Source organism: Nuphar pumila, chromosome 12 (genome assembly GCF_984573655.1).
Source record: "Nuphar pumila chromosome 12, dmNupPumi1.hap1.1, whole genome shotgun sequence".
Taxonomy (NCBI): domain Eukaryota; kingdom Viridiplantae; phylum Streptophyta; class Magnoliopsida; order Nymphaeales; family Nymphaeaceae; genus Nuphar; species Nuphar pumila.
The window spans coordinates 105,478,069-105,505,377 of record NC_143260.1 but is presented as its reverse complement, the minus strand read 5'-3'; the positions used below and the strand labels follow the sequence as shown (position 1 = coordinate 105,505,377).

General features: G+C 41.9%; 1 protein-coding gene across 1 annotated transcript in view; it reads right to left on the bottom strand.

Moving 5' to 3' along the window:
* Window positions 1–595: 595 nt before the first annotated feature.
* LOC149821465 (acetyl-coenzyme A carboxylase carboxyl transferase subunit alpha, chloroplastic-like) overlaps window positions 596–27,309 on the bottom strand; it is a 94,712-nt gene continuing 67,998 nt past the window's right edge. Inside the window, exons 9-11 of the mRNA XM_089983593.1 lie at window positions 6,639–6,716; window positions 5,364–6,552; window positions 596–981 (exon numbers count right to left, since the gene is read on the bottom strand). Coding sequence (XP_089839719.1) covers window positions 5,365–6,552; window positions 6,639–6,716 — 1,266 coding nt within the window. The 3' untranslated portion in view covers window positions 596–981; window position 5,364. The remainder of the gene's footprint in view (window positions 982–5,363; window positions 6,553–6,638; window positions 6,717–27,309) is intronic.

Here is a 27,309-nt window from a genome sequence, read left to right as displayed (position 1 = left end):
ATTGTTAGATGAAATGTAATCACTGTGGCATAGTTTGCCACCACCTGAATTAGATCATAAATTGAGTTCAATCATGTACCCTTCCTATAACATCACTCCTTGAGTTGCAAATAACAGACAAATAGATACACAATGCAAAGTCTTCAAGAGCAACAGCAATCTACGCTCAATGCAAATGATTTTTTGTTGTTACACAGAGAAACTGTGCCCCAGATCGGAGACCTGATTGTGCTGGTCTTAGCCTGTCGTACCTACAGTTGCCATACCAGTGGCGTAAAACTCCGTGAGCAACATCAGTCTACCCTCAATACAAAGGTGATTGGCAGGAGACAATTCCACAGTCAAAATACAGCTTATAGCACGCTACCTTATGCATATGCTGATTCAACCACACGATTGTATCTTGGATATCTTCCATGTTCAGCAAAACTATGAGCATACTAAATTATCCAAATTATCACGCTTCAAGCTAAAACCACCATGGAATTGCACTATGCACCAGTGATTTTGGTAGAATAACACTCTCTGAAGGAAGCCTTTAACCTAATGAGATACCAAGCAAAAAATACAGATACAAAAAAGTGTAAAACAGAAATCAATGAGAATAGCCAGGCCCTAACAATCCAAACCATGAATAAAGTGTGTGCGACTTTGCTTATTTGAGCTCCAAACCAAATAAGAAAAGAGCAAAAGGAAACCTTATTCTTCTTTTCTGATGTTTCTGGAGCTCAGAGTTCACAAACGCTTAAGAAAACTATACAATTATAACTACCAACCAATTGATCTCCAGAGAAAAGGATAAAACAAAATTCCCTCTAAATAGATTGAAGGAAAAAAGGTGGGAAGAAAAACAATATCTCAGGTAATAACTTAGCAGTGATACCCTGTAACCTTGCATTCATCCAGCACAAGCGGTTGAGATTGTAGTGCAGAACCACAGCACAGAATTGAGACACAGTTGTCTCAGATCATCTTTGTCCGCTGTCAGCAGTAAACAAACAAAAATTAGAAAATGCATGTCATCGAGTTTAAGACCATGGACATAAGACAGGTGGTACTCGATTTAGCGGGTCCACTTCAGGCTCTTCAATGACATAAGACACCAACAGTCGAGTCGATCAAGTCCATGAATAACTTAAACTGGAATGTAGAAGCCAGAAAATGTAAAAGTCTCTTGGAGTCCTGAGCTAGGCCACTGAAGCCTTTACAGACTGACGCATAAAGATGCATGAATATGACATATAGTGTACAGGTCACCCATGAAAGTAAGTCAACGTTTCTTCTCAATAAGAACATAAGGAGTTCTTTAAAAGCTCAAGACAAGCACATACCTGACATGAGTTAGCAGATGGTCAACATGCACAATGAACAGCTCAGAACATAATAAAAACTTAGATTGGAAAACTCAGGCGACAAAAAGACATTGGCGGTCAACTGCCAGTTTGGGTATCTTGCAAGACAATGACACTTCTAGAAATTGATTCCCAATATTCTGAGATCCTGTAGCAAATTTCACAGGACAACTGGAGATCCTAGAACTAGATCAGCAGATCATGCGAAATCATGACACACTAGGATCTCAAGGAAGCCCGACTTCAAGGGACGCCCTAAATAAAAGGATCTGGGTTTTCCCCTAGGATAATTCAGTGGGTTCAGATCTAAGGAAGCAAATGCTGTAACGCCCCAAAATTTCAAACTTTCGAACCTTTCAGAAAACAGGCAAGAGACTAAAAGAATCTCTTTATTACAGAGTTGGTTTATGAAATCAGCGGAAGACCATCCTTTTGTTAATTTTAGAAAGGCAAGCTGACCACTTTGGGCATGTTAGCTGAAGAACCAAAACATACAACCCATGCTACTTGAAAAAGACACTTTCATTAAAAGAAGGTTCCAAAAGTACAAAATTCGGATGTCCCAAGGAAAATCCGTTACAAGACCCAAAAACATCAGGACGCGAGCTAAGAGCAGGAAGAAGAAAGTCTTGAAGCCATCTTGTCATCGCCCGTGGAGTACTTATTCATCACCTGTACCCATAGAATGGGTTAGTTTCGCAAAAAACTAGTAGGTGCACAAGAGAGACTACAAGGAAACTGAATTATGTACATTTAATTCAGTAGGTTACGCAGTTTAAAGCAGATATGCAGTTAAACAGGTAAGCAATGCAAGCAGGTAAATAGTGCAAACGCGTAAGTAGTGCAAGCAAATCAGTAGTGCAAACGAATAGGTAGTGCAAGCGAGTCAATAGTGCAAGCGAGTCAGTAGTGCAAGCGAGTGCAAGCGAGTCAGTGGTGCAAGCGAGTGCAAGGGAGTCAGTAGTGCAAGCGAGTACAAGTGAGTCTCACTACTCAACAACCAGTGTGAACAGACTTTATGTTTCGATATTACTGGCCTGCGGGTACGCGCAGGCAAAACGTAGAAACAACTGAGACTAGTTCGGGCGTCTATTATTCTATGTATTTTGAATAATCTGAATAGCTAGTTGAGTCCGCTCCAAAGGGACGACTTTAGCCGAGAGAGGATTCCCCAAAGGAGGCAGTGCCACGGATGCATCCAACTTCTGCAGAAGTGTTGAGCTAACTATTGTAGCCCCTTTCCCCTAACTCCAATGACTGGGGAAGCCGGATCATTGCTCGTAGGGTGGTTGTTAACAACCTGTCCATTGGAGTTTGTACCGCTCTGTCCTCTCCCTTGACAGACCACTAGAAACGAATAGGTACGTTAGGGGTTGCTTAAGTAACGACCCATTCTATGTTGTGGTCTTTAAACCACTTGAGCATCTTGCCTGTGAAGGCGAATGTGAGGCCATTTATGTGATTCCAGCATTGTGCATTTTGCACTGTTCGAGGTCGCACGACCGTCTCATCCGATCATCGCAGTACTAGACGTGTCGTGCACGACTACAAGTACTCTAGGATGAAGGGGGTATAGCTCCTCAAAAGAAGCCTCAACAAGAGTGTTTCACAAAGATGTAAAGTTTATCAACTTTACTATATCCTTTGAAATAGCAGTACCTTGTGCCAACATTATGCCTGCGATTTTCTAGAACCTCATCCGCTATCGGGGTATGTACATGCCTCGCATGACTCGACACCGGCCTCGATAGACGGGATACAGGTTTCTCAACAGAACCTCCAACTCGTCTGCAGGACTGCATACTCAAGGAGTCAAAATCCTTGCAAGATATCCCCCTCCTTAGACGGGGATGTAACGTTAGCTCCTATCTCAACTCTCGTCGCAAGAGAGAGAGGTGAATGCCTGAGGATGCCTTTAAGGCATATGCAAAGAGCAAAAACCTGTGTGGCATCTGCAATAGCAAAGCAGTAATAATACATACAAAAACAAGAGCCTAGGCGCAAAGCGCGACGACAAGGTAAAGGCGGTAAGCAGAAGTGCAACGCTGAACCTCGCCACGATGCGTGACGGCACATACAAACCATAAGCAAGAATGCAACACGAGATCTCAACGTGATACACGATGGCAAGTATAGACTGACATAAGGTAAAGGGCAAGGATCGCGAAACCGCGTCCTTGAGTTAAGTGCATACTCGTATAAATATATATATATATATATATATTTGTATATATATATATATTCATTTAATGATCATTTTTAGTTTAATTGAACTTAATTCAATTATCCAAGTCTTTCGTACAATCTTCCCCTACCTTGGAGGGTTACGAGCTTGCTGACGTCTGCGGACGTACACAATTGACGGCTCGGGTCGCGGAGCGCGAGTGAGATCCGTCGTAGCTGCGAATATGCGATATTAACATGCAAACCCAGACAAAAGCAAAAGCAAGGCAAAGACTCAACTTCTCCAATACATAGAGCTGGGGCCAACAGTCCCAAATGACTCTCAAAAGAAAAGGATGGGGCAAGGCCAAATGAGCCTTGCCGCCCAAAGAGGGATGTAGTCAATGCGAGCAGATGACTCACGCTCACTAGGAATTCCTCGTTGGAGATCAACAATTGTAATGATCTGTCCCCATTACGATGTAGCTTCCAAAGATTCCCCGGGCCTGTCGACCAAGGGTATCGGCTCGCGCACAAAGGGGCAGGGGGCATCGGCCCCTGCTAGCAAACAAAAAGCCAGGGGCCGATGGCCCCTGTTAGCAAACAGAAAGGCAGGGGCCAATGGCCCCTGCTGGCACACAGAAAGGCAGGGGCCGATGGCCCCTGCTGGCGAAAAGAAAGGCAGGGGCCTGGCCCCTGCTGACAAAAAGAAAGGCAGGGGCCATAGGCCCCTGCTGACAAAAAGAAAGGCAAGGGCCATAGGCCCCTGCTGACAAAAAGAAAGGCAGGGGCCTATGCCCCTGCTGACAAACGAAAGGCAGGGGCCGATGGCCCCTACTGGCGCAACAAAAAGAGGCAGGGAGGAGGGGCTCGACCCCTCCCCTGCCGTAGCAGAGAGCAGGGAAGAGGGGCCAGGCCCCTCCCCTGCCGTACGGAAGTAGGGAGGAGGCTCCGCCCCTCGCCTGTCGTACGAAAGCAGGGAGGAGGCTCAGCCCTCCCCTGCCGTAGCAGAGAGCAGGGAAGAGGGGCCCGACCCCTCCCCTGCCGTACGGAAGTAGGGAGGAGGCTCCGCCCCTCGCCTGCCGTACGAAAGCAGGGAGGAGGCTCAACCCTCCCCTCCCTGTGTAACGAAGAAACGAGGGGGAAGGAATGAGAGAGAGAGAGACGGAAAGAGGGAGAAGAAGGGGAGGAAGAACGTACCTGGTGGTCGGCGGCGGCGGCGGAGAGAGTCGCCGACGGCGATCGGCTGACGCTGGTCTCCGGCGAATCGAGGGTGACGAGAGGCGGTGGGTGTCGGGGAGAGAGATGAGAGGGTCGAGGTGGAAGGGCGGTGAGGAGGGTTTCGTAACCCTTCTTCCGCCTGCCTCGCTGTCTTAAAAGACAGCGAGAGGCGGTGGTCCGGGTCGGGTCCAGGTCGGGTCCGGATCCGGCCCGAATCAAAACATTTTTTTTTTGCCGTTACAAATGCCCTTGCAGTGATTGCCAACAAAAACTTCCCTTGACTGGTGAGAATTGGAAATGGCTCGGGTATATGGAAGAAAGTTGTGGATTCTCGTGAACCAAGACATGATTTCAACTGCATTTTACCCAAGAGCAGCTGTAATTTGGCCATATCCTCCAAAAAAAAGGACAGAAAAGACCAACACAAAAATATCACGGTATTTTCATTATTCTAGAAAGCACTAATACTCTTCCTTATTCCAAAAGGATTAAAAACCAGTTCACTTTTTCCCTTACAAAAAAAGTTTGCATTTTCCCTTGTTCAAGAAAAGGCAGTTTTTTTAAAACAAAAGAGAACACCTGTGGCAAAAAGAGAGTGGAAGTTTGAGTAGGAGGAGAGACACTTACACTAAACTAAACTTCGGTTATGCTTTACGTCCATATTAATGTAATCCATTCCAGAAAAATCTGAATTTTCTTCTCCGTCCACTGAAGAAACCCCTGAAGTGTTATTAGCAGTCATTGCCTCTTGCATTAGTATTTCATGCTTTTTTGCCAATTGTGAGGTTGACATTGCCTCTTCAAGCCTTTGTTTGATTTCTTTCTTCAATTCTTCAACCTTACTCTTCAGCTCTGGATTTGATGATACTCCGGATATGGCAGCCTCCAACTTCAGGCTTTCAAATTTACTCTTCAAATTGGATGAGTTCATTACCTCCACAATCTCCTTGTTTATCTGTTCATTGAGTTCTGCTATTTGATCCTTTAAATCTGCATACCTTTTCTCTTCAACGTAGTCCTCAGCCTGGGAAACTTCTTCTTTTGGTACCACTTGTTCAACATTTAGCTGCATGGACTTCAAAGCCTCACTCAAACTTGAAGCAACTTCCTGTTTCACTTTAACAATTTTTTCTTTCAGCCCTTCATCCAGATCCTCCACCTTTGTCACACCAGTACGCAACATTTCCTCATTCAGCAACTCAAGTTTTCCCTTTAAATTAGACTGGTCTAAAGCACGTCTTAGTCCCTTGTTTATTTCCTGCTTCAATACCAAGAGCTTATTATTCTTCTCTGAGAGCTCTTTGGCATCTGTCAACTCTTTCAACATCTGGAGCTTGGAATTCAAGCTTTGCAAATTGGGGGCCTCTGCCAATCTCTGTCTAAACTCTTGTTTAATTTTACCGATTTTTTCCTCAAGAACTGGATCCAGAGGTTGCACAGGGGAAGTCCTTGCTTTTACAACCTCCTTACGCAGCATATCAAGCCTTTCTTGCAGGCCCATTGCGCTTACAGCCTGTGAATATTCCTGTTCAACCTCCTTTTTCAATTTCTCAATCATCTCATTGAAGGCCATACCTGGATACTGGACTGAGGACTGCTTCGATTTCAGAATTTGCTCTTTCAATTTTTGAATCTCATTCTCAATATCAGCATCTGCAATAAGCTCCTCACTAGTCTGGGAGATAGATTCATCTTTCTTCTTCATGTTAACTGTCTTCCTAGGATCTAAAGATGTTGCTTCCTCAAAACCACCAATGGCACGGAATTTGAGCATCCGATGGTTAAGCAATGCTTCTGTATCCATTTTCGAGAGCTCCTGCACAAATGTATACATCACAAAGATGGCATGATGAATCAATGTACTGTCTGAAGCAACAAAATAACAGTATTACCACTACTCACATTCATTGCATCAACTACTGCTATCTTTATCTGCTGTGAGGTCCAAGATGGATCAGCATGTGCACCGCCTAGAGGTTCCTGTCAATTAAAAGACTTTTTAGAAGGTTAAAATTTAAAAAACCAAAAATACAGACAGATCACAGAGAAAAGAACAAATGCATACGGTCGCCGGTCCAACATCCCTTCTAAGCAATAAAAACCTATAAACAGAAAAATCCTTTTGCAAGAAAACAAAACAGAACAAGGAAGTTCTGTCAATGCCATACACACCGACCCACCACCTATGCGTTATGGAATCATTTGAGAATTTGTAACGCTAGCATGACAAGAAGTTAAATTTGGATGGTAAAACACAAAATCCAAGAGGACAGAACCATAGATTGAACATACATTTTTTTCTAGTGTCCATAATCAGCTGTGAGATGATTTGAAGGCTCATATTGATGTAATGAAATGGTCGTCTTCCACGAATGAACTTGAATCTCTTAAAAGGAAGCATCTAAAAGATACTTTAGACAAGACCCATAAAAGGGTATAGATGGAAAAATACTAAATAAATAACACACTTTATTTATGAGAACAAATGCTTAAAAAGCATTAGAGAGCATTAAATTACATAAGGGGATGCACCCCTATTTATACAAAAAGGAGGAGAGCTCATAAGGAGCACTCCTCTCTAACCCTTGGAACTAGTCCAACGGCTAGAATTCTAGCCGTTGGACTAGTTTCAACGGCTAGAGCTTTGGTCAAGTTCCAACCGAAACTTGACCAAAACATTATTATCTAGTTCAATTTGAACTAGATAAAAATAGAAAAAAATATATATATACAAATTTATATAATAATAATATAATATTATTATTATTATATAAATGTGTATTTTACATTTTAACACTCTCCCTCAAACTTATGGTACAAGGAGCTAAAGTTTGTCTAAGAAGAAGTGAAATCTGGGAGCCGCGAGAGGTTTGGTGAAAAAGTCTGCTAATTGGTATTCTGACGTAACATATGGCAGATCAATGGTTTCATGTAAGTACTTCTCTCTGACATAGTGACAATCCATCTTAATGGGTTTGGTGCGTTCATGGAAAGTCCAATTTCTTGCAATGTAGATTTCACTCTTGTTGTCACAACACATTTGTGAGGCTTGTGTTGCTTCAGCTCCCATATCAGCAAGCAGTCGTCTGAGCCAAACTACTTCTATTGTGGTGGTTGTCATGGCTCTATATTCAGCTTCAGTGGAAGAAAGAGAAACCTTCTGCTGCTTCTTTCACCTCCACGATATTAGAGATTCACCTAAAAACACATAGAAACCAGTGGTTGAGTGACTATGATTAGGATCACCTCCCCAGTCAGCATCAGCATAAGCAATTAAATCTAATGATGATGATGTTAAAATATAATAAGCATTTGTAATATATTTAGTTAGTTATTCTAGCTGCATAGTCAAGTTAGTTTGTAATTAGGATTAGGTTGTTTTTTTTTACTTCTTTTTACTTTTTGGACTCCTTTTTAGCCTTTTGGACTTTAGTGCTTTTTGACCAAGTCAAAAAGCACATGTTTTGGACTTTAGTGTTTTTGACCAAGTCAAAAGGCACTTGTACCATTATAGTCGTTGGACCCCCAACGACTCTATTAAGAGTAGTTGGGAGTCCAACGACTCCCTCTTGGCTCCAATATTATGAGCATTATAAATATGGGGTAAAACCCCTTTATAAATACACTTTAGTGTGTGGGCTTTATCCCACTTTAATGAGAAATATTTTCACTCTTTTGTGTGTGCACTCTTTTGAGTATTTCGGTTGTTGTGAGTGTGTTGTATGAACCATTGTGTTCATTGTGAAAGATCGTTTGTGAACTTTTTGAAGTTTCATTTGTGAGTTTCCTCTTCTTTCATGGTATCAGAGCTACGGTTGTAATCAAGTCATTTATCTCGGTGCATTGGGAAGCATGCCACACAAGTTTTGAAGAAGAAGAGACGTTATTCATCAAGTATATTTAAAAGTGTGATCAAGCAACGCTTGGAGGTGTGTTCGTATCTATCATTCGTGGTAGAGTACAACTCATTTCTCTACTCTTATTATTTTTCTTTCTTCTCCTTATTAAAACCTTGTAAAATAGATGACAATGATAATGTCACTATTAAACCCATCAAGCTTAATGATTCAAACTACGTCATATGGGCTTCAATTATTAAGAACCTCATATGGGAAAAGGGGTTGTGGAGATTAGTAGATGGAACCGACTCGAAACCTAAACTAATCCTCACAAAGATCGAAAGTGAGAAAGAAATACCTCTTACAGAGGTAGAAAAGACTATAGTCATTACCACTTACTAGAAAAAGTGAAAAGAATGGAGAATAGCACACGCCAAGATTATGTCTTGGCTCATAAGTAGCGTGGATATAAAAAAATGTTCAAGTCTTGCAAAGTTTGAACATGCAAATGACGCTTGACACTATCTTAAGAGAATGTATTCTCTTAAAGACATTGCACATGTGTGCAATCTACAACATCAAGTTCGGAATATGGTTCAAGGAGACAAAAGCATTAGAGAATACTATAATAGCTTGTCCGAGTTATTGGAAGAGTTGGCTTTTCTCGAACCAAAGTGGCATTGTCCACAAGACATCGAAATTTGCCAAAATCAAATGAATGCAGAGCACTTTTTTCAATTTATCAATGGACTAAGTTCGGATTTTGAAGCTACCAAGTCAATGCTTCTTCATCGAGGAAAGGTTCCTTCAATTGAAGATACGATAGAAGAATTGAGCATGGAGGAAAATCGGCTCAAAAGTAGAATTGCCAAAAATGATGATGGCTCGGTTCTAGCCGTATCTAGACCGGGGAATCATGTTCGCACTTATAAACGTCCAAACTATGGAAGAACAAATGACGGAAATGATTTTGAGAAGAAAAAAGTAATTTGTTACTACTATCGTGAGTCGGGACATGTAAAAACTTATTGTCCAAGACTAAAGAAACCATATGAAAAGAAGGTTGCCTCTGTCAAACCTCCACAAGAATCCAATGAATCTTCTATTGGAAGCATGTCTCTAGCACAACTAGTGGAGGTACTTCAACCACTGCTCAAGGGGGTGTTTTCCTCTACTGGAGCTGTGGTTTCTTCTATTAGCACCTTAAATCCAGGTAAATCTCTTTGGTTTCTCGACTCAAGTGCTTCTTTTCATATGACCCCAAATATTAATGTTTTATCTAAATGTCATAACTCAAATGGGTCAAATGTGTTTACTGCTGATGGAACATCTCTTGAAATTAAAGGAATAGGGAATTTTGAAAACTCAAAAAGGTTTTGTATTCCACAAGTTAGATATATTCCTAAACTCAATTTAAACATTTTATTTGTCTCACAATTAACTGACTATGGATGTAATGTTTCCTTCTCCTCTCGTGAATGTCGAGTGCAGGATCACCAGTCAGGGAAGCTGATTGGGGAAAAATGTATTCTGGGCAAAATGAAAAAACTACCATTTCAAGAGATAACCTTTGTCTCTTCTCGACCACTAGAATTAATGCACTCATATGTATGGGGCCCCACACCTATTAGCTTAAAAGGCGGCTTCATTTATTATGTAATTTTCGTAGATGATTTCACAAGACATACTTGGATCTATTTTCTTAAACACAAATCTGAAGTCTTTTCACACTTTCAAATATTTCATCAGTTAGTTAAAAATCAGTTGTTGTTGTTGTTGTAGTTAAAAATCAATTCAAAGATGATATTTCAATTTTTTTCACTGATTCGGGGGGAGAATTTTTGTCCAAAGAATTTAAGGATTACTTATACTTACATGGCATTATACATCAAAAATCATGCTCGTATACCTCTCAACAAAACGGGTTAGCATAAAGAAAGCATAGGCACATCATAGAAACAACAAGAACCTTACTTATCACACATCAAGTACCAAAGGTTTTTTTGGCCGAAACCACGTTAACCGCAGTTTATCTTATCAACATGATGCCATCATCTTCCTTAAACAATATATCTCTATTTGAAAAACTTTTTAAACAAATCCCACATTACTCCAGGTTAAGAGTTTTTTTGGTGCAAATGCTTTGTTTTTTCAAACAAAAATGATAAATTATCTTCTCGTGCTATTTCATGTGTTTTTTTAGGATATCCAAGTCATCAAAAAGGCTATAGATGCTTTGATCTCAAAACAAGAAAATTATATGTTTCAAGGAATGTATCCTTCTTAAAAAAAGAAGGTTTTTTGGAAAACATGAACTCTAAGAAAATAGATAAATATTCTTTTATATTGGATCTAGTTCCAAAAATTGTTGAAGATGATATCACAATGAATTCAGAAGAACAACTCGATATGACAAATTCAGAAGCTCTTAATCCTTCTGATTGCATTCAATACTCTAGGCGAGGTAATTTAGAGACACCTTGTGCTCTCGAAAAATATATTAAAGAACAGGAACAAGTACCCACTAGAAAGTCATCAAGAGTCTCTAAAGTTCCTGAAAAAATTGTCATACAAGTCTTTTTCACCAAGTATCAAGCCTATATTGCATTGATACATTCCTATATAGAACCCTCTAACTATGATACAACAAAAGAACAATCTGAATGGGTCGAAGCAATGTCAGTAAAATTAAGAGGCTTAAAAAAAGCAAATACTTGGACTATCCAAGATCTTCCATCCGGAAAAAAGCCTATCAGATATAGGTGGGTGTATAAAGTAAAAACCAAGAGTGATGGCACTCTTAAAAGGTTTAAGGCTCGTTTAGTTGTCAAAGGCTATTCGAAAGAATATGGAATAAGATTATGAAGAAACATTTGCTCTAGTTGCTAGAATGACCACAGTTAGGATCCCGATAGCCCTAGTATCTTCAAAGAAATGACATATATACCAAATGGATGTTAAAAATGCATTCCTCAATGAAAACCTAGTTAAAGAAGTATATATGGAACCTCGTACTAATATTCTCAAAAGAAAGGTTCTTCGATTAAACAAAGCTTTATATGAACTTAAGCAAGCCTAATGCAGGGAGGACTCGACGGTTACGTCACTTGGGTGTTGGTTTGAAGATCACAGCTCCCACGTCAGGCGATGCTTAGAACCAGTCAATGAAAAACAAAACCACCAAAGACGATGACGTGTAATCTTTATTTCAAGAGTTTTCAAATGAACAATGGACTAAATCAAACGAATGAAGAAAACAACTAACTACAATGTACGAGTCTAATCCAATGTAACTGTTAACATAAGGAAAATCCAAAACAGAAGAAAAGTTGCTGCAATATTAATCTCCCCTCCACAAAACCCTAGGCACAGGTTTATAAAGATGTGAGTCGGACCCGGGTCTCGGGTCTAATCATGAATCCAATCATGGACCCGAGACGTGGTTCGACTCCTCCTCCTGCTGGACCTGTGGCATTCGATTTTACGTTCGTCTGGAGTAGGTACGCAGCACATCCTTGCATCGGGTCACCTTACCTGCGATCGGATCTCGCTCCTGGGTCCGATCGTCCATTATCTGAAGTGGATCGGGTTCCTGGGCCCAGACCGGGTCACGTGGTACAGACCCAGTCAGGTCCTGCCCTGCATCATTCTCCCCTGGTTGGGAAGAAGTAAGCTTTGACGACTTGTTGTCGCCACAATAAGCATATAGATCAGACACATTGAAGATGGGCGAGATATGCCAATCATCGAGCAACTCAAGGAGGTAGGCATTCGGGCCCAGTCGACGAAGAATCTTGAAAGGATCATACTTCTTAGGACTCAACTTGCCATAGGTATCCACTGGAAAACGCTCGGGACGCAGGTAAACCCATACTAACTGATCGACTTGAAATTAAACATCACGACGACCCTGGTCTACGAAAGCTTTGTAGGTTTCGTAGCTCTCAACTAGCTTTGCTCGGACCTGTCTGTGGATATCACGCATGTATTCAATGGCATCAAATGCATATGGGGCTGGGGCTGGGATATTAGACACAGGTGCTAAGTCAACTACATGAGTGGGTGACCGACCATAAACCACCTGGAAAGGAGACTTGCCTGTGGATTGGTTGATGGAACTATTATATGCAAACTCGGCTTGAGGCAATATAAGGTCCCAAGTTTTGACATTTTCCCCTACTAAACTCCGTAACAGGTTCCCTAAGGTGCGGTTTACAACTTCGATTTAGTCGTCGGTCTGTGGGTGGCATGCACTACTGAATTGAAGCTTGGTCTTCAACAAGGCCCATAATGATTTCCAAAAATGACTCATAAAATGCGTGTCACGATCAGAGGTGATCGTGTGGGGTAAACCATGAAAACGAGAGACGTCCTTGAAGTAATAGGAAGCTACTAATGAGGCATCGGTGGTCCGCTTACACGGGACAAAAATAGCCATTTTGGAGAACCAGTCAACAACGACTAGAATTGAATCAAAACGACGCAGGGTTTTGGGAAGACCCACGATAAAATCCATGGACACATGCTCCCATGGACGCTCAGGGATGGGTAACAGAGTATACAGACCGCTATTCTGACGATGACCCTTAGACACTTGACACACACGACAACTTTGAACGAACTTGACAACATCTTTGCGCATTTGGGGCCAAAAGTATCGTTCATCTAACAGAGCGAACGTCTTATCATGTCCAAAATGCCCAGCTAACCCCCCTTCATGCAACTCGAAAATTAACTGAAGCCTAAGAGAGAAATCAGGCACACATAATTTGTTAGCACGAAAAAGGTAACTATTATGAATACTAAAACGGTGGTCGGTGGTGCGATTAGAGGAGAGGCACCCTTCCCAGGCTTGCTGGAAGTCAGGGTCCGTCGTGTATAATTCCTTGCACTGCTCAAACCCAATGACCTGCACTGACATAGTCATCAGAAGGTTGTTCTTCCTACTAAGAGCGTCAGCTACCTTGCTCAGAGTATTAGATTGATGGCAAATTGTAAAGGTGTACTCTTGCAAGAAACTGATCCACTTGGCATTACGAGTACTTAACTTCTTTTGACTATTCAGATACTTCAATGTCTCATGATCCGTGTACAAGACAAACTCCTTATAAATGAGATAATGCCTCCAATAGCGAAGGGCTTGTACGACGGCATAAAACTCGACGTCATAAGTGGAATACTGGCACCTGGCCTGAGTCAGCTTCTCACTAAAGAAAGCAATGGGTCTGCGGTTCTGACTCAAGACGACGTCAATTCCCACTTTAAAGGCATCGCACTCCACCTCAAAGATTGCACTAAAATCAGGAAGGGCTAATATAGGGGCGTTAGTCATTTTTTCTTTGATGATCGTAAAGGCCTTTCCCGCGGCAGGTGTCCAATGGAAACTAGTACCCTTAAGGCACTCCGTGATAGGGGTCATGAGGGTGCTGAAATTTGGCACGAAATGACGGTAGAAAGTGGCTAACCCATGGAAACTACGGATCTCTCTTATAGTCTTTGGGGTAGGCCAATCTACGATCGCATGGACGTTTGCGGCATCTGCCTTAATTCCATCAGCTGACACAATAAAACCTAAGAACACGACACTGGATGTCATAAACTCACACTTTTTGGCATTGACGTACAACTTTTCGCTCTTTAAAATCTCTAGGACCTGACGTAGGTGAAACAAATGGTCAGACAAAGACGATCTATAAATCAAGATATCATCAAAATACACAACGACAAACTTTCCTATACAGAGACGCAACACCTGGGTCATCATATTCATGAAAGTACTTGGGGCATTAGATAACCCAAAGGGCATGACTAACCACTCATACAACCCATCATGTGTCTTGAATGTCGTCTTTCACTCATCCCCCTCCCGGATACGAATCTGGTGATACCCGCTTTTTAAATCTATTTTGGAGAAAATGGAAGCACCAGACAACATATCAAACATATCGTCCAAACGGAGAATGGAAAAACGGTATTTGACAGTGATGCGATTGATCGCTCAACTATCGACACACATGCGCATGGACCTATCTTTCTTAGGAGTGAGCAGGGCAGGCACAGCGCAAGGGCTCACACTCTCGTGAATAAAGCCCTTCCGTAGCAACTCTTGAACCTGCTTCAATAACTCGGCATGCTCGGATGGGTTCATGCGATACGCGGGGAGATTAGGGAGACTCGACCCTGGAACAAAATCAATAGCATGCTGCACAACTCGCGTGGAAGGAAGGCCATCTGGGAGGTCTTCTGGCATAATGTCGCGAAACTCATCAATAAGGGGTGCAACGTCCGCAGGAACGGGCAAGGGCGTACTAGTCGACGGCTTAGCCACAAGGGCATAACAATAACCATCCTCTCGACAATGGTCCAAGAACGACCGGTAGGATAGACCTGCAAGTCGGGGAACTCGCTCAGGCTTATCCATCGTGGGAAACCCAGACTCCTTGATGGGGAGAAGGACTATCTTATGGCCCTTGAATATGAACGAGTACGTGTTTTTACGGCCATCGTGAATGGTCTTGCGATCAAACTGCCAGGGACGTCCCAGAAGAATGTGACACGCGTGCACAGGGGCTACATCACACCACACCTCATCGTGGTAATGTTCCCCCATGAAAAATCGGACTAAACAACGCTGAGTAATAAGAACCTTGTTTCCTTTCTTGAACCAGGCCATCTTGTAGGGTTGAGACAATTTCTCTGTTTTCAGGCTCAAGGTAGTCACGACACTCTCAGACACCATATTCTCGCATGCTCTGATATCAATGATAATATCACACGTGTGACCCTCACAGTTGCACCGGGTTCTAAAAATATTATTCCTCAGCCATTTCGATGGGGCCGACTCTCGGGGCGCGGTCAACAGATGACGGATGAAGAACAAATTTTTGACATTACCGTCGAACTCTACAACTTCCCTCTCGTCATCCCCCTTAACAAACGACTCACCCTCACTCTCACTATCAGACGCTGACTCGACGAAATGTGTGTTTTTGCTCACGGTGGGGCACTTGGACGCAACATGACCTAACTCCTGACACCTAAAACAACGAATGGCAGGCTCACTGGGCTTGGCTCTGTATCTGGTGTGGTAAGCGGAGCCGGATTGGTCGGGTTTGCTTGAGTCCTCCATCCTAGGAGAGCTCACTCCCCTGGTTAGGAAACTCGACTTGGGTCGACTAGACTGGTCACTACGGGTGGTCCGCTATTCCTGCCTCCTCTTCAGCTTTTCCTCCACATTCATGACATAATTGCTTGCCTGGTCTATTGACTCGACTGTGATGCAACTAAAGTCATCAAAAATGGCAGAACGGAAACCAGAAATGTACAATGTGACCTGCTGGCGGGCGATCTCCTCGATCTTCCCTCGTAGAGAAAGACGATGGAACTCAGCAGTGTACTCCGCCACAGTTCGGGTGCCCTGACGCAAGGTGAGGTACTCTTTGTAGGCTCGCTCGACGTGATCTGACGACACGAATTTAGATTGCATCAACCTCTGCATCTCTTCCCACGATCGCACGCGCTCTAGGCCCTACCACTCCCGTGACCTCTGCAGCTCCACCCACCATGTCTGTGCAAGGCCTCTCAACCGAGTGGAGGCTAGGGAGACACGACGGTGCTCAGCTACATCGTGATAGTCAAAGAAGAACTGAACGACATAGGACCAGTCGAAGAACTGCTCCGCATCAAACCGACCTGCGAACTCTGGAAGCTCCAGCTTCACCCTGTACGTGGAGGGGCGCTCTGGTGCTCTCTATTGTCAGACCTCCATCATTCCTGCAGGATGCTCGTTCCAGAAAGTGTCATCGTCCCACGCTGCTTCATCATCAAGATTCTGCTCGCCTGGCTGCTGGTGTTGATGTACTCTGACGGTTGGTCGGCGCTCAGGTCGCGCTGGTCCCAGCTGAATCTGTCTCGGTCTAGCTTGCCCATGGAGGGGAGCCATCTGTGGCCGGTGTTGTGACACCGGGATGACAGGAGGTCCAAGGTAAGGTGGATAGGCTTGCCAGGCTTCGTGCTCTAGGTGGGTAGGAGCGGGGTAATATGGGTCTGAATTAGGGGTTGGATTGGGATAGGGGCAGTGGATTAGGTTTGGTATTGGGTTTTGGATCGGGATTGGGTTAAAGGTTTGGGTTTGGTGAGGGTATCGGGATTGGATGGTGTAATATTGGGATGAATCACCCGATTGGATCTGGATCGGGTCTAATCATAAACTACGCGTCGGACCCAGATTTGGATAGGTCGGATCGGAGATCGAGTTGTAGGGATAAAAGGCCTGGTTTAAACTCGATCCACGATCCAGATGAGTATGGGTCTGGTCCTGACCCGGCTCAAATCCAAACTGGAGCTCCATCCGGGTCCGATATGGGTTTGGGTCGGTAAGGAGTCCATTTTGAGGTTCAAAATTAATGGGTTGGGTCAGGTTCGTGGCGACCCGCAAACCAAACCCAATTGGGTACGTCGGGTTAGGGGCATCGACACTCGGACCCGCTCCCGGGGACCCAAAAAGTGGTCCCCGAAATCCAGGCCCGGGTCCTGTATTCGCGAACTCGGGTCTGGACCCTTTCGGGTCCGGACCCGACCAGTGGTTTGCTGCCCTCTTGCTTCCACGCACAGGTTCATAAAAAAAAATCGCCTTCCCGGGTCGGGCCAACACACCTGGGTCGGCAGCCACGCCCAGCGTGATGCTGGGACCCTGCTGGCACGACCCACTCAGTGGTGCCGTCCCAGTGGCTCGCAGCCACGAGCCTGAACCTTCGGCAGGACCCAGCATGAAGTTGGGGCCCTGCATAGCAGGTCCGGCCTACGGTGCAGCCACAGGGGCCTGCTGCAGTGAAAGAGGTACACCCGAGGGAAGGGGCGTACCTGCGGTGGATCCTTGAGTCAGCTGGAGCGGAGGAGGCAGATCGGAATAGAGAGGGGGATCCGAAGTTGGGCCATTGGATTAGGCTGGCTGAAAGTGCATCGGCTGATGACCCAGATCTGCCACCTGCGTTTGGGCTGACGACGCACGCCTCTCTCCCGGTGTTTCAAGGGTGACCAGTCAACCTTCAATCTCGTCCAACCGTTTTGATATGCCAACTATTTCTTTGTTCATTCTCAACATGTTTTCCTCCATTTTGGTCATCATTTCCATCATACGCAACATTGGACTCTCGCTGTCGGCATCCTCCTGCTCGTTTACATTCGCTGGATCGCTCCTCGCCTCTTGAACCATATTGTTGACGACGGAGGAGATGCTGGTGCTCTAATACCACTTTGATGTAGGGAGGACTCGGTGGTTACGTCACTTGGGTGTTGGTCTGAAGATCACAGCTCCCACGTCAGGCGATGCTTAGAACCAGTCAATGAAAAACAAAACCACCAAAGACGATGGCGTGTAATCTTTATTTCAAGAGTTTTCAAATGAACAATAGACTGAATCAAACGAATGAACAAAACAACTAACTACAATATACGATTCTAATCCAATGTAACTGTTAACATAAGGAAAATCCAAAACAGAAGAAAAGTTGTTGCAATATTGATCTCCCCTCCACGAAACCCTAGGCACGGGTTTATAAAGATGTGAGTCGGACCGGGGTCTCGGGTCCAATCATGAAACCAATCATGGCCCAAGACGTGGTTCGACTCCTCCTCCTGCTGGACCTGTGGCATTCGATTATGCATTCGTCTAGAGTAGGTATGCAGCATATCCTTGCATCGGGTCACCTTACCTGCGATCAGATCCAACTCTTGGGCTCGATCATCCATTATCTGAAGTGGATCGGGTTCCTAAGCCCAGACCAGGTCACGTGGTACAGACCCAGTCAGATCCTGCCCTGCATCAAAGCCCCAAAGGCTTGGTATGATAAATTTAGCCAAGTTATGATTGATTTTGGTTTTCAATTTTGTCTTACTGACACTGCGTTGTTTGTTAAGAATTCTAATGCAGGTATCATCATTCTTCTTCTTTATGTAGACGACATGATCATCACTAGAAGTGACATGCAGGGAGTTGTTAACATTAAAAAATTTCTCAAAACACATTTTGAAATGAGTAATTTGGGTTTTTTAAAAAATTTCCTTGGCATAAAAGTTGTTTATTCTTCCAGAGGCTATTTGCTGACTCAGTCTAAATTTTTCTTGAATGTTATTAGCAGGTCTGGTATCATGGACGAAAAGAAGGTTGACACTCCTGAAGTTGTAAACATCAAAATGAATATTGATGATGGAGAATTACTTGAAAATCCAACACCTTACAGACAACTTGTTAGAGCATTGTCTTACCTTTCTATTACCAGACCCGACATTGCACATGTCGTCCACACAGTGAGTCAATTTCAGCATGCTCCTACCACTGTTCATATGAGAGTTGTGTTACGCATTATTCGATATATCAAAACTTTAGTTTTTCGAAGACTTTTTATCTGCTTCTTCCTCCTTTGATTTAACTGCTTATACTGATGCAGATTTTGGAGGTGATCTCAATGATCGACACTCAACTACTGGATTTTGTGTGTTTTTAGGTGAATCATTGATTTCGTGGAGATGTAAGAAGCAACAAAAAGTCTCTCTCTCGTCAACTAAAGCCGAATACAGAGCAATGGATACAACCACTATGGAAATGGTCTGGCTAAGGCATCTGCTTCATGACATGGGTGTTGGAAGTACAGAAGCATCAAAACTATGATGTGATAAAAAAAGTTCTATTTATATTGTCAGCAACCAAACATTCCACGAATGCACCAAGCATATCAAAATGGATTGTCACTACGTATGAGAGGAGTTCCTACGTGGCACCATTGATCTACCATATGTTACCTCAGAATATCAACTGGAAGATTTTTTTACCAAACCTCTTGTTGCTCCTCGATTTCACTTTCTCTTAGATAAACTTTCGGTTATTCAACCGTAAGTTTGAGGGGGAGTGTTAAAATGTAATAAGCATTTATAATATATTTAGTTAGTTATTCTAGCTGCATAGTCCAGTTAGTTTGTAATTAGGATTAGGTTGTTTTTTTTTACTTTTTTTACTTTTTGGACTTCTTTTATAGTGCTTTTTGACAAAGTCAAAACTTGTTTTGGATTTTAGTGCTTTTTGACCAAGTCAAAAAGCACTTGTACCATTAGAGTCGTTGGACCCCCAACGACTCCCTCTTGGCTCCAATATTGTGAGCATTATAAATATGGGGTAAAACCCCTTTTGTAAATACACTTTGGTGTGTGGGCTTTATCCCACTTTAATGAGAAATATTTTCACTCATTTGTGTGCACTCTTTTGAGTATTTCGGTTGTTGTGAGTGTGTTGTATGAACCATTGTGTTCATTGTGAAAGATCGTTTGTGAACTTTTTGAAGTTCCGTTTGTGAGCTTCCGCTTCTTTCAGATGATACAGACAAGAAGAGTCCTCGTGAGAGATAGCTCTTTAAATATCTAATAATACGTAAAACCGCTTTCATGTGAACATAAGTGGGAGCATGTTGAAACTGGCTAGCTGTGTCTACGGCATGTGCTATGTCTGGTCGAGTGATGGATAGATAGGAAAGTGCTCCAACAAGTTGTCTGAACGAAGTAGGATCATCAAGACGCTCTCCATCAGCAATTTTCATTTTAACATTGATCACTTCTAGAGTGTCCACCTTCTTATCATTTGTAATACCAGACCTGGAAACAATGTCAAAAGCAAATTTAGATTGAGATATCAAATACCCTTAAGGGGAATAAGCAACTTCAATTCCTAAAAAATATCTCAATAATCCTAAGTCAGACATTTCAAAATGAGTTTTAAGAAGAGTTTTGATATCGGCAACTCCCTGTTTGTCGCCTTCGGTGATAATCATATCATCCACATAACGAAGAAGAATGATAATACCTGCATCAGATTTCTTAATAAACAAGACAGTGTCAGTCAAGCAAGAATGAAATCCAATATCAATCATAACATGACTAAATCTATCATACCAGGCTTTTGGTGTCTGTTTAAGGCCATAAAGGGCCTTCTCAAGACGAAGAGTTTTACCATTAGGGATACTAATTCCTGGCGGGGCTTCCATGTATACTTCTTCAACAAGACTCTCATTTAAGAAAGCATTTTTGACATCCATTTGAAATATGAGTCATTTTTTTATAGAGGCCAAAGCAATGAGAGTTCTAACAGTGGTCATACGAGCCACAGGGGCAAAGGTTTCTTCATAGTCAATGTCATAATCTTGAGCATAACCTTTGGCTACTAGATGTGCCTTGTATCTTTCTAGGGTCCCATCACTTTTGATTTTGACTTTATAGGCACATCTACAGCCTATGGGTTTCTTTCCTAAGAGAATGTCTTGGATAGACCAAGTGTTGGCATTTTCTAATGCATCCAATTCTGTTTTCATGGCTTCAATCCACTCTTTATGATTTTTGGCTCAGAATAGGATGAAGGTTCTATTAAGTGTCGTATGCTGGTTTGAGAGTTTGGGCCTGGATCCAGTTTGGGTCTGACCCAGACCCAAACTGGGAAATCCTATTGACGTGTTTACTGGGGAACGCATGTAATTTGTAACTTATTCAATTGTAACCTAATACCTAATGTTTAAATACATTAAGTCAGGCCACGATAAGAGATTGAAGAGAATATCGTCAGCCTGTGTGAAGCAAAAAAATCGACTCAGCGTCTATCTTCTTTCTCCATTTTTCTTCTCACCTTTCCTTCTTTTGCAGATCAGCCCAGGGGGAAACTGAAGTTCTAACATGGTATCAGAGCATGGTTGGACCTAGGGCTCGGTGTTGATTCCAAAAAGGTATGACCTTAGAGATCATCTAATTTCAGCCAGGAAACATTCCTTCTTTCTAATCTGGGTTATCGTTTTCTCTCTCAAAACCCTATCTCTTCTTCTCTTCCAGTTTTTTTTTTAAAAGCACCATCGTGTTTTTCATTTGAAACCCTATCTTTCTTCCTTCATCTGAAAACACGATTTCTTCTTTCTTTCTTCTCTAAAATTTGTTTTCTCATTCCTTTATCGTGTTTTTCATTTGAAAGCACTGTCGTGTTTCTTTATTGTTGATTAATCTGCAAATACGATTAATCTAGGTTATTGTTGCTCATACTTTCCTTCCTTTTCTGTCTGTTGGATCTGTTTTCCCATTCTTTTATCTGAATATTCATCGTTGATTAATCTGAAAACTCAGTTAATCAACGTGATCTGGCCCTTGTTCACGTGACCCAATATCTTGTATATGCATAACATTGATTAGTTGTGCTTTGACTTGATTCATAAATATTGAGTTGATAATTTGAGTATTCTCGTGATCTAAAAAAAAAAGGATCTGAGTTCTGTTATAGTGAGTTCTCTTCTGGACTGATTTTGAACAGTTACATTATCTTGAGTTTTAAGTAATCATTTGATTACCTTTCTTAGAGTGCTTTCCATTTTATATTCTTGTGTCTCGTTACCATGGATTCTTTTCCATCTCAGTCTGGTTTGTCATCAAACTTCCTCAGTCAACTTGTTTCTGAAAAATTAAATAACTCTAATTTCCTGACTTGGAAGAGGCAAATAGTTCCTTTTATCAGGAGCCAAGATCTCTTTGGTCATCTAGATGGATCAATTCCAGTCCCACCAGAGTTCATTGCAAAGGAGGAAACAAACGCTCATGAGGCTGCACCTACTCACCGTGTTCGCAACCCGGATTATGTCTCTTGGATGAGAAAAGATCAGGCATTGATTGCCTACATCACCTCTACTTTGTCTCATGAAGTACTAGTTGCTATCCCCGACGACTGCACAACGATGGAATTGTGGAACAAGTTGACACAGACATACTCTCAGATATCTGAGGCAAGAGTTTTATTCCTCAAGCGAGAATTCCAGCTTCTCAAAAAAGGTGGTCTATCTATCATGGATTACTTGAATAAGATGAAAATCATTACAGATCAATTAGCCATTATTGGATGTGAAGTGCCGGACAAGGATAAAGTGCAACAGACATTGAATGGTTTAGGCCCAGATTATCATGTATTGGTGACATCATTATTGTGCTTTCCCGTGCTTCCCACATTTGAAGACCTCCGAGCAAAACTTCTACAATACGAAATGTCATTGAAAGGCATCGCTGAAGATTCTAGTGCTCAATCTGACTCTCAAGATGTCTTAGCCACTGGGTTCTCCTTTGGTCGTGGACGTGGAGGAAATGGCTTTAGAGGAGGAAGAGGTCGTGGCAGATTTGCAGGTCCAGGTTTGCTTCCCACACCCAATATGTCGTTCAACTCTAATGCGAAGAACCAAACTCAAAGAGTTGTCCCGACATGTTACCTGTGCAATAGAAAGGGACATATTAAGGCAAATTGCTGGTTTAATCCTCAAAATAAAGGCAAATTGCAAAACACTGAGAGCAAGAAGGAAGATAATGTTACCAAGTCTGATGGGGAGGTGAAACAACTGTTGCTGGCAGCACTGTCTGGGTTACACTTGAAACAGAATGATCAAGGATCATGGTATGTTGATTCAGGAGCAGCGACCCATGTTACAGGCGATGTTGGTAAGCTCTCGAACTCGGTTTCTTACTTTGGTAAAAATAGTATTGTTACTGGAGATGGATCTCACCATCACATTTCTCACATTGGTAATGCAATCATTCCTTTGTCAAAATCATCTCTCAATTTGTCAAATGTTGTTCATGCTCCTAACATAAAAAAGAACATCATCTCTGTGTCTAAACTTGTTGATGATACACATTCTTATGTTGAATTCACTCCCTCTTCTGTGTATGTCAAGGATCTTCAAACGAGGAAAACATTCGCTGAAGGGGAGCGAAAAGGGAATATGTACATCTTCAAGGAAGATCCACTTGCGCATACCAGTCCCGTCTTGAAGCCCTTATTGAAGTCTAAGTCTTTTCAGTCTGAGTTATCTAAGTCAGGTCCTGAGTCTGTTTTTAGTCTTTCCAAATGTAATAAGCCAAGTCTTTGGCATGATCGTCTTGGTCATTGCAGTTATTCTTTTCTTGAGAAACTTGTATCAAGCAAATTAATTCCTAAATCAAGCTTAGCCCTTGAGACCAGTAATAAAAAATGTCCCAGTTGTCAGATGTGTAAGAGTCATGTACTTCATTTTGATTCTATAAATAAAAGAGCTTCAAGATCCTTTGAAATTGTTTATTCAGATGTTTGGGGTCCTGCGCCCGTATGCTCTTCTTCTGGCAGCAGATATTATCTCATCTTTATTGACAGTTACTCTCGTTATACTTGGATATTCTTTATGAAGCATAAGTCTGAAACCTTTTCCATATTTTGCAACTTTCATGCCTTTGTTCGAAACCATTTCTCTACCAATATTTTGCATTTTCATTGTGATGGAGGTGGTGAGTATACATCGAAGGATTTTACTGATTTTCTCCAAAGTAATGGAATAAAGCGTATAGTGTCTTGTCTACATACGCCACAACAAAATGGGGTCGCTGAGAGAAAGCACAGGCATATTGTTGAAACTGCCATGAGCATGATGCACGACAGTAATCTTCCCATTAGTTTGTGGACAGAAGCATTACATTCAGCTGTTTATATTATAAATCGTCTGCCTATGACAGTTTTGCAAAATAGTTCACCATTCTGTTCTCTTTTCGGCATTCAACCCGATTATAATGCTCTGCGGGTGTTTGGATGCATTTGTTATGTTCATATTGATGATTCTCTCAGGAACAAATTCCAACCAAAGGCTTCCAAGTGTAGATTTGTGGGATATGCTGATGATTATAAAGGCTATCGGTGCTATGACCCCATGACTAAGCATATTAGGATTTCCAGGAATGTTGTGTTTGACGAGAATAATCTTGAAGATGTATCATTTAATACTAGTCAAGGGATTCCCAGAGAAGAAGTTTATCATCCGTGGATGAATGCAGAATTATTTGCAGATACTTATGGTGATTGCTCACCTCAGTGTACTCAAGAAACAAACTCAGCGGACCAAAATAATATTGACTCAGGCCAAGCATGTTTACCTCAATCTGGGGATCAAGTCGGTGGAGCTTCATACACTGAAGAAGGGGCAGACCCACAATCGCATCCTATTGAAAAATTTAAAGGGTATGTGTATGTGCGAAGAGAAAAGGGTACTCCCCCTGCTCCTCACATTGGATCAGATACTTATATGTTTGTTGGAAACCTGAGGAGTTCGAATAGAATCAGACATCCTATTGACAGATGGGTCAGCTACAATAATTTTTCTATGGATCTTCAACTTTTTCTGTCTCAGGTTGATAAGCATGATGAACCTATAGGGTTTCATCATGTTGTGAAATCAAACAAATGGATTGAGGCCATGAATGAAGAAGTGGAAGCGCTTCATGAATGTCAGACATGGGAAATTGTTGCCAAACCTCCTAACAGAAATGTTGTTGATTCCAAGTGGGTTTATAAAATCAAATACAGACCCGATGGCACTATAGAACGATACAAAGCAAGACTTGTTGTAAAGGGGTTTACACAGGAATATGGTCAGGACTATGATGAGACTTTCAGCCCAGTGATCAAAATGGGGACAATAAGAATTATATTGTCTTTAGTCGTCAAACATGGATGGACATTGAGTCAGTTAGATGTCAAAAATGCATTTCTTCATGGAGACTTGAAAGAAGAGGTTTATATGGAACAACCTCCAGGATATGTTGAGGGAGACCCGAGCACATATGTATGCAGATTAAAAAGAGCCATATATGGTTTGAAGCAGGCCTCACGCTCGTGGTTTGAGAGTTTCTCCTTAGAAATACAGAGGCATGGGTTCTGTAAATCTCTCTTAGACCACTCCTTATTCATCTTCAAGGATAAAGGCATAACCACCTTGTTGTTGATATACGTTGATGATATTATAGTTACAGGGAACTCCATGAATCACATTGAAGAAATAAAAGGACTATTAAGTCAAAGGTTTAAGATGAAAGATTTGGGAGATTTGCGTTATTTCCTTGGAGTCGAGGTAGACAGGAAGGATGGTTACCTGACCTTGACACAACATAAATACACGCTAGATTTATTAAAGAAATTCGGTATGCAAGACTGCAAGCCTTTGTCTACACCGAGTGTCTTACATCAAAAGCTCAGTTCACAGGATGGAGATTTGTACCCGGATCCTACAAGATATCGAAGTGTAGTTGGCATGCTTCAATATCTTACATTTACTCGCCCTGACATTGTTTATTCTGTCAATCAAGTGTCGCAGTTCATGCATGAGCCACGAACAGGGCATATGGATGCAATCAAGAGGGTGTTGAGATACTTAAAAGGTACTATTGGAGATGGGTTGGTGTATCAGAAAAGTTTAAAAAAAGGAAGCATGCATGATGTCATGATCTACAGTGATGCAGACTGGGCAGGAGATCCTGATGAAAGGAGGTCGGTTTCCGGATATTGCATCTTTCTCGGGGAGAACCTAGTATCCTGGAGCAGTAGAAAACAAAAAGCAGTGGCTAGATCAAGTACTGAGGCTGAATATCGATCAATGGCTGCTGCAACTGCTGAAGCTACTTGGACGAGACATTTGTTGAATGAATTGGAAGAACAGATTTCCAAGTGTATTTTATTGTGTGACAATCAAAGTGCCATTAACATATCCTTTAATCCTATTTTCCACAGTAAGACAAAGCACATTGAGATAGATCAGCATTTCATTCGACAGAAGGTTGAAGACAAAGAGATTGAACCTCATTTCATTTCTACAGAAGACCAAGTGGCGGATTTGTTTACAAAGGGTTTGACGAAAAACAAATTTTGGTTCCTGAAGAACAAGTTGTCCATGGTTCAAGACCATGCACAACTTGAGGGAGAGTATTAAGTGTCGTATGCTGGTTTGAGAGTTTGGGCCTGGATCCAGTTTGGGTCTGACCCAGACCCAAACTGGGAAATCCTATTGACGTGTTTACTGGGGCACGCATGTAATTTGTAACTTATTCAATTGTAACCTAATACCTAATGTTTAAATACATTAAGCCAGGCCACGATAAGAGATTGAAGAGAATATCGTCAGCCTGTGTGAAGCAAAAAAAATCGACTCAGCGTCTATCTTCTTTCTCCATTTTTCTTCTCACCTTTCCTTCTTTTGCAGATCAGCCCAGGGGGAAACTGAAGTTCTAACAGGTTCAACATAGGATTGGATTAATTCAATTGTTTCCCTATATGTGAGTGAAAAAGATTCGTAGGAGATAAATTTTTCAAGAAGTGTAGAGATTCTAGAAGTCCTTCTAGTGGGGGCTTTAGAAAACTTCTCTAATGCACATGGAGGATGTTGCTCGCCAGCTCTTCATCTTTAATATTGCAGACCAACATCCTTGTCGGTTTGGTCTTTGCTATTATTTTTAATAATAGGACATTGATCATTGTCAAAGTTACATTCAAAATCCTCTTCATCGAATTTAGAGGTTAGGTCAATTAAAAAGGAATATTCAAAAATATCCTTGGATTTTTCACTTTCAAAAATACTTTCTTTTTCTAGAAAAAACACATTCTTGATACATATAATTTTCCATTTTGAAGATCATAACACCTGCAATCTTCTTTATTTTCAACATATCCTAAGAAGGCAAATAGGATTGCGCGAGGAGAGAATTTATCATTTTTGTTTGTAAATACAAAGCATTTGCAGCCAAAGACTCTCAGTCTAGAGTAATCTAGAGCTAAATCATAAAGTTTTTCAATTGGTGAAATCTTTTTTAAAGAGGAAGATGGCATTCTATTAATGAGATAGGTGGCAGTTAGAGCGACCTCAGCTCAAAACCCTTTT